The sequence below is a fragment of the Microtus ochrogaster genome, assembly GCF_000317375.1.
Source record: "Microtus ochrogaster isolate Prairie Vole_2 chromosome 14 unlocalized genomic scaffold, MicOch1.0 chr14_random_1, whole genome shotgun sequence".
NCBI lineage: Eukaryota > Metazoa > Chordata > Mammalia > Rodentia > Cricetidae > Microtus > Microtus ochrogaster.
Window position 1 is genome coordinate 5,803,588 of NW_004949096.1, and position 8,982 is coordinate 5,812,569.

At 36.5% G+C, this 8,982-nt stretch overlaps 1 protein-coding gene across 1 annotated transcript in view; it reads right to left on the reverse strand.

Annotated features, from left to right (window-relative positions):
* Positions 1-7,360, reverse strand: part of Ano3 (anoctamin 3) — a 232,220-nt gene extending 224,860 nt beyond the window's left edge. Inside the window, exon 1 of the mRNA XM_005364062.3 lies at positions 7,126-7,360. Coding sequence (XP_005364119.1) covers positions 7,126-7,171 — 46 coding nt within the window. The 5' untranslated portion in view covers positions 7,172-7,360. The remainder of the gene's footprint in view (positions 1-7,125) is intronic.
* Positions 7,361-8,982: the final 1,622 nt, after the last annotated feature.

The window sequence follows — 8,982 nt, forward strand, 5'->3', positions numbered from 1 at the left end:
AAACATTAAAGACAGGGGTAGAGTGGGAACGGTGTCATAGAGATGTGTCATTTGTGCCTGAACACTCTACTGATACTTATTCTCCACACTTTAACCAATCTACATTGACTGCACACTCAGATACAAAAAAAGTTGTCTGATGAGATCTGAGAGCTTTATTAACCTATCGGCAAAGAGATAAGAATTTATATAGCAGATTGACATTATGTACATTAAGAAAAACTATAAGAGTAGGTTGAAATACCTGGAACTCTCTGGAACCTTTGGTTTACAGAACCATACATTCAGGTCACAATATGAAGAAATCAAGTTGGTAACTAACCAGAAAACTCTCTCCCCACTGATTAGCTTTCATTATATCTAAAGGTTCTGTGCAGGCTAGTGGAGGGAAAAGTCATGGACAGTCTTATCCAACTGTGAATCTATTGAGAAAGAATAATGGCCTGCAGCATACCTGCAGCAGTGAAATGAATGTCATAGGGTAAGCAACTGCATTCTGATTGGATTTAAAGGCATGTTACAGATGAGAAAACACATGCCTAGTAATGCAAATTTGGAAACAACATCCACTTAAATGTTATAAGATAGTTAAAACTAGAAGACTGGTAAATGTTGTTCAACTAATAAATCATGAATGCCAACAACAATGTGGAGGTAAGAAAGTCTAAATAAGTCAGTATTTTGAGTCTTATCTTTCAAGGCCAATTAAGGAACATGGGACAATGAAATCCTTCAAAGGTACTACAATCTAGTAAATTCTACCTTTCCTCTTGATCATAACAAACAAGCACATCTTAAAGGCTGGACCATAAAAGTGTGTATCCTGAAGAAAAGAAAGTCAATGGAGAGGCAAATATACCCTGTGTTTCCTGAAGAAGCTTCATGGTCAGCAATCCATCTGTCTGGGTTATCTATCCCAGTAGAAGGTATAACTGTTAAAGGAAGACTAAAGAAGCAAAGGACCCTACTCAGACCATTAACAGTAATCCCTTAGGAGTCTTGACTGATGTTAATATCAACGTATGTAATTCCTGGATACCGATATGGTATTAGACACTCAAGAGGAAAGAGAAAGGGAAAAATACATATTTAGATGAGAAAATTATAAACTCAAAATATTATAAAGGGAAGTTCGTGGTCTATATAAACATTTTCTCCTAGAAGGGTTCAGTTCTAACTCTGAAATGTAGTTTCTAATACATTTATTAGAATGTAGTTAACTAATAACGTTTTATGAAATTAACTGAATGACTACTTGCAAATACCAAGGGAAACATGATAGAAGAGGGTCTTAAGGAGAATGCTCTCTTTGATGGGAACACTATGCTTGAACACACCTCTGTATTCTAGCTCAGAGAAAGGATGCTTAATATTAAGAGTATGGTCCTTATTACTGTGGTATTATTTATTAAAAACACTGTGTTGCCTCTTAAGCGTTCTGTGTAGGCATAGGGGGAACTCTGTAACAAATAATTTTTGAGTCCCTACAATGGCATTCAGGACTGTTAATTTGATCATGAATACCTATGCAATTTAAGTCAATGCTTGGCTAGAAGGAAACACTATAAAACAAGGGATATGACACCCACTTGATACAATGGCATGGCTGTTGTATTCTTTTGTAAGACAGACTACATTCACAGGTTCTCAACACAATTGTCTCCATCATAAATAGAGCAGTGATAAAAAGGTATTTTTCATGGAAAATGCACAGGTGTCATAATCAATTATATTCCATTCTACATTAAAGTGTTCATATTACAGATACGTTCTGATGGCAGGGGTCTTAGGTGCCACAGTTCTCACACACATAGGTGTACAGACTCAAATATTTATTGGATATAATATTCAGTCATACCAGTATTTCACTTCAACTTTACCCCTATGACTCACATAACTTAGAATTATTTTTTACAAGAGACAAATTTTCTTTCCTTAGTCATAAACAAAAGTACAGTCTAGAAATACTAAGGGGAGTTAGTGCACAAGGATGAATGGATTTCTCTCAGTATATTTGTGTCTTTTTATCTTCTTTTCCAAAGTGTACAGGAAGATTTTGATACTAAAGATGTGATCCAAGGAAAAAGGAAGTTGAAGAAGTTGAGATTTGGAGAGTAGGTGCTGTTCCCGGGAACCATTCTTCTGTGGGTCATGAATCAGGGCCTGAACACCAAGTTAAATTTGGAAGAAGCTTGCAGATTGGCACTAGCACTCACAACTTATTTAGCAGAAAGGAGAATTGATGTTAGTTTCAGCCTGCAGATCTCCATATAAACATTGAAGCCATTGTAATGAAACAGTTAATCTGGGTACAAAAATGCTTGGTTCCGGAGAATTGCTTTAAAAATACTATTTTTGTGTTTAACCAACTGCCAGGATTTATAATGAAACTGTCACAGCATTAATTGATATCATTTAGCCCAAGATAATTGAGACAGGCTGTGTTTGATGGAACCTAGGACCTCCCTGAATATCCTGGAAGCTTATTACTAAATAAACAGTCATGAGAAGCCAGAACTATCCTTATCCTTTTTCATCATTGCTTGTATGACATATTAATCCATCATGAGTCAGTGAACCACATCATGCCTGTCTAGGGACCTAGGTCAGATTTTACCCAGAAACCAGGTCTGGTTTGCCAGCTTATGTTGACTCCAAGGTGTGCTGAAGTAATAACAGTATATCCTCCTATTTGTCGACAATCATAAACAATCCCAGATACCCTTTAAACACCAGAAACAAGGAAATTGCCTCTTTTTCTCACATTTGATGAAGATTCTCACTTTCAAATTGTCTTTGCCTATTAAAATTTTTATAAGAAATCTAGTATTTAGAACAGAGAATAAGAGAGGGAGAAGGAACTGGGATTAATATGGGAAATAAGATTGTTTAAAAAAGAAAGCAGAAAAGAAGGAAACAGAAAAAAAATTAAACATGCATTGTTAGTCTCTTTAGAAACAAAATTGGCTTAATCAAGAACCAAAATGTCAACCTGACAAAAATGCAGACTTGCCCCCGATTCTCATAGACTCAGCAGAGCTCTCAATTTAGTACTATATCAACTTCTCAGGTGAAAGGGTTTTTTGTTTGTTTGTATTTTAACTTTTTGTAAGATGTTCAGGAACAAAAATGTTCAGAGTGATATAGTCACATAGCAAACAATAGTTAAGTAAATGTGGGTGGAGTAGAGAGGCAAAAATTACTGTTTCATTGTATTGCAATCTTTAACTTATGAAGGTAAATGTGCATCTGAATCTTCTTTATTACAACATTTTAAAACGTTTTCAGGGACAGTGCACTATAAAGAAGACTGTGGGATTGTAACTGATACTATCATAATGGAAAATTGTTATAATACCCAGAGCCCACTGTTACTATAAGATACCCACCAAAAGCATTACGGAATGAAGCAAAAATAGAAAGTATGTGTGTGTATGTGTGTGAGCTCTATGTGTGTGTGCATGTGCATGTGTGTGTGCATGTGTGTGTGTGCATGCATGTGTATGTGTGTATGTGTGTGTCCTGCTCAGGGCATCTTATATCCCTAATGTCAATAAGAGTATAGGGAATCCTGAAAATGATAACAATGTGTATTTTATCAATCACTAAATTTTGAATTCCAACTACCTGACATAGATTTGAATTTCTTACAATAGTATACATTAGATATTAGTTTTATTACAGATGAGCACAAACGGACTTAATAATATTAAACCTGTAAGTAGCACATGCAGAATTAATGTGCAGGACAAAAAGAGAAAAATATAGATCAGTGATCCTCCACCTTCTGAATGCTGTGACCCCATGATGTTCCTCATGATGTGGTGACCCTCCTCCATAAAATTATTTTATTGCTACATAATAACTGTAATTTTGCTACTGTTATGAATTATAAGGTAAACATCTGACATGTAGTATATCTTATATGTGACTCCCAAAAGGAATTGTGGTCCACACGTTGAGAGTCACTGCTTTATATCAAGTAATAGAGACTTCAGACTAACAATTGATTTTTTATATCTATCCTGCCATATCCACTGGATTTATTAATTAGTATATGTATTATCAGGGATTGGTTTTGATTAACAAATTTATAATTACATAAGTCTCCAATATTTATGAATATTTAGGTTTTAATGCATGGTGACAGTGCTATTCTGTTCCCTAGACAAAGAACTGGCAACAACTAACGACTTCTGGGGGAAAGAGAATTAGCTTCACCGAGAATTGAGACACAATCAACATTGTCCAGTTCAGAGTTGTCAATAATGCTTTTTTTAAAAACAGATATGGAATTCACTTGAATAAAACAAAAGTAATTGGCACAATTGGTTCACCAAAGTAAATACTTTCCTAAACATGAAATTAAAGTAGGGCTTTCTCTTCTTCTAGGTCAGCAGAAAAAAATCTTTGCCTTCACATTGCTAACTGCCTGTCCTGTCCAAAAGAAGAAAAAAAATGTAACCACAGGGGAACCAATATGGATGTTTCCCAAATAAAGTTTCTGTATGGTCGTGGCATACCATTCCTATGCAAAAGGATGAAACTTAGCTTATTGGGGGGAGGGGGCTAGCTGCGTACACACTTCTAGTGCAGCACTTGTCACAACAACCAAGCCATGATATCACTCTGTGATTCCATCTATGGATGAATACAATTATGAAATCATCTTGTTTGCAATAAAATAATAGAATTTGATGTCTAAAAGTTTAAAAACCCAGTCCCACAAACACAAATGTTGTGTGTTTTCTCTCCTATGTGGAATCTGAGTGTGGGGTGGTTGAAGAATATGAAACTTAAGTGGAAGTCCAAGATACTGGAAAGAGGATGGGGAATAAGAAGTAGGAATAAAGTGTGTAAAGATGATGACATGATCAAAGTGTATTATAAGCACTTGTGGAAATATAATTAAACCCCTCAGATTATATTTTAATATTAAATTATAATTAGCAGGGAGACAGAGAACAGAAGGTCAGAAGCAAAGTCTCCATATTAAACATGAATAAATATCAAAAGTAGATAAACACTTTCTAAAACTGTTCATCTAGAGCCAAAGGCAAGCCTAAAATAAAATCTAAGACTCCCGAATTTCAGTACAGAATTCCCTATATCTTTAGTGTGCAATGCTGCGGTGAGCAGCACTGGAAAACACTTCCAGGTCAGAGGGCACACAGAATGTTATCATGCTTCTTATTAAAAAAAAATGAAAAAGGATGATCCTTTATGTGGGTTATCTTTTCCTAGCAGGTTCCCACCCCTAGACAAAGAACTATAAGTAACTATGTCTTCTGGGGGAAGAATTAGCCTCTCCCAGGGATGCACCCCTTATTGGTTGTCCTGAAACTATATACACACAAGCAATAAAAAATATACTCAAAAGGTTGTATTTATGTATTTACGAATGCACACATATAAGAGTCTCTCTATATAAAAATAATAAAAGAAAATCAGGCTATTAACTGGAAAGTGGGTATGGTGGAAGTGATGGAAGGGAACCTGGAGGGTTGGAAAGAGGAAATAGATGAAAGTGATTTCTTTTAAAAAGACACAATTAACTAGAGCCATTTAGTTAAAAGTTAATATTTCTTATTTTGGGCCCCCGCATCTACTCATATTTGCATTTTTGTTAAAGTTTTTTTTTTTTGGTGTCAAAATGTGAATTTTGAAAATAAGTAACTCATGGTACATTATAAGAGACACTATGAAATGCCGTGAATTGCATGAGTCTAATCACTCCTTTGAGCAAAGATAACCAATCTTAAAGTTGATGGTTACTTGCTCCCTAACATACAACATGTATCAAGATGGATATTTTGGGGTATCTTTTATGTATCTGGGTCTCCCAAAGCATTAGAACATAATGGTAGGAGGCAGTTTCAAGGTTTCTATTTCTTTCTTTGGAACTCCAGTGTTTGTATGTGTTTAATAATGCAAGGAAACAAAACTTATTGAAGTAGTTTAATTGCCTTTGGAATTCTTTGTGCTCAAATAGAACTGCATAGGAGCCCAAATTTCTGCCTACACCCACAGTCTCTCACTCCATACCTAATTCCAACGTACATTTAAGAGACACCAGAGCATGTGAATTTGTGCAGATTATAGCTTCTAACTGGAAGCTCTTTCAGCACAATATTTTGCCTGTAAAATAAATTCCTGCTAAGTTATTCTGGGTTTATCCAGGGTTTTGGTTCAGAAACAAAACCAAGATCTATCCTAAACCAACTATTTGGAGAAGGAATACTAGCAGCATCAGAGGAGGAGTAATAAGATTTCAATAAATGTTTATTCTAATGAACACAAGTAAAACTTCAGAATTGTATATTTTAGCGACTATATGAGCAAGTAGGAAACAATTACCATTATTCATCCAGTAAACACAATTAATGTAGAATAAATGCATCAAATAATAAAATTCCCAGAATCTGTTTCTCAAAGAAATATGTGCCTTATGAAAAGTCATTTATATAAGTAAGAAAACAGAACAAAGAGTGATTATAATTCTTAATCTGACCATGCAACTAGTGAAAAATTTGTATAAGCTAAACGATATGCTAGGAAGTTCCTGGAAAAAAAATACCCTAATATATATAAAAACCAGAAACCCGTAGTCATACATTCATCCAGAAGATAAAGTTTTCCAGGGAGATTACAGAGTTCCGTCATCTGGGACCTACCAACTTCTGGGATTTTCCACGAACTCATTTATCATATAATTTTCCAAGCTCAGAAAAAGTAATGAATTTACCCATGTGAGCCTTAAGAGGTACTAGAAGCGCACACTGGGGCAAATATCACCCAAATTTTCAATCTTCAAACCTTAGGGTGCGGCAGGAACCTTTTCTACTGAAAGAGTTCACTGCAATGCACTGAAGGAGATTTAAAAGACATACAAACAAGTCCTTTGACATGACGGATTCTGCTCCCTCCCGGGCTCGGGCTCTGTGCGGTTTGGGATATCAGACTTATCTCCGATGCAAGGTAAAACATTTATAAAATGGGGTCTTAACTTTACAGAGTCCCTTAGTTCTTCAACATACAGGTGGAAAGGATGCTCCTGCATAACTGCAAGGAAATGCAGATCGGGATGTGGTGCCCACAAGGAGAAGGGAGAGAATTCCCACTGACCTTTTTGCTGTTTAAAGGACTGAATGGAGCCTGAGTGGTGGACCATTTTCACTCTGCGTGTTCCGGTGGAGTTAAGGAGCTGTCCGAAAGGGATGCAGTACAACAGTCGCCCGACTTTCCAGAGACACTCCTGGGGCTCCAAGCCACATAGCTCATCGCAATCTGACACCTGCTTTAGCCGGCACTTAGCTCTGAAGGCTGTGTGCCCGCCAGTCTCATCGTCATAGCAACGTGGGAGGGCAGTACCGCGGTAGGCTCCCCTCAGTGGCTACTTTTGTAATAACCCCACATTCAGGCTATTTCTCAGTGCTGCAGTGAGGGTGGGTGTTGCAAGGGGTTTGGTGTATGTGGGAGAGGCAGCAATTTCTTAAGGACGACTCATAAATTCAAGCATTGCTCTAAAGCTGTCACGAAGGAGCTCATTTTCAAGCTCTGAGCCTCCTTATCACACCCAGGCACACCAGTTTACATTCCTGGAAGTTAGCCTGTAAATAAAGAATGGTGAAGTTGGAATCTGTCCTGACACAAGAATACTAATAGATGCGGTGCTGTTCTCATCTTTCCTTCTTAAATTTAAATGTGGGGGAGCCCACCACAGCATCTATGGGTTGTGTAAGCAGATAAACACTAAGGTCTGGCACTTTGCATTCAAGTTCTCTTCTGCTTCAGAAACTTCGATTTCAATCTTGTGTGTGTGTGTGTGTGTGTGTGTGTGTGTGTGTGTGTGAGAGAGAGAGAGAGAGAGAGACGCTGCAATACGTAAATCTTCTAAGTATGTTGAAGAAATATCAGCTATGGTTCTCAATATAATCGTGTTAAAGTCATAAAAACAATAATTTATATTATAGCATATCATATTTTATAGAAATGAAGACTCACAGCAACTCATAAGTCCCATTATTACATAAATAGGAACCACATTTTCCAATGCAGTCCTCCTTTTTCCCATATAATCAGAGCTTCCTAACCCCAAAATTCTTCCTAGAACAGGAGAAATAAGGTAGTATTGAACAGAAATACAGTAAAAGGGTCTGTTGGTTCCTGAATTTGAAGATTTGTCAGACCAATTAATTTAGAGTAAGTTTAGGGTCTAAATAAAACAAGATTTTAAAATGATAATGTTATTTCACAATTTTAAAAACCTCAAATAGATTGAGTTACTGTTAAATTTTCTTTGTCTTCATACAGGTTGTATGATTCTAACACTATAGAGGTAAGACATATGGATTTCAAAGAAAGAAATCTCCATTATACAAAAGTATATAGAACTCAAAAGCTTAAAGCTACAACTGATTTCTATTTGTATAAGGTGGATGGATAGCTTCAATTAGGCCTTTCTCAGAGTACTTTAGATACTATCAGTAACAATCTGTGAGGCTGTCTGATGCAAAGAAAGAAGAGGACAGAATAAATCACAGAGAGAGAGCGAGTGTGACTGGGATCCAATCTGAGTAGAAGGAATTTCAAAGAATATGCCATGATATTGACCAATGAGTAGTAGCTACACACACACACACACACACACACACACACACACTGAGGAAATGCTATGCCACAGATTATAGACTCAAGCATGTCTATTGTGAAATGAAGATCTAGCAAAGATCTTATCCATTGTCTCCAAAAAGACATGAAAGGTGACTGAACAGATGGTAACAGAGTTAAACAGCACTTGCTGCTCTTTCAGATGAACCAGTTTTGGCCTCAGCAGTAACTTGGAAGTTCACAATTTTCTTTAACACTAGGGAGCATTACAGTCTCTGAGGACACCAAACACATGTGTTCCACATACACATGTGCAGGCAAAGCACTGTGCACATCAGATAAATAAAAACAAAAAAATTTTTTTTTTTTTTT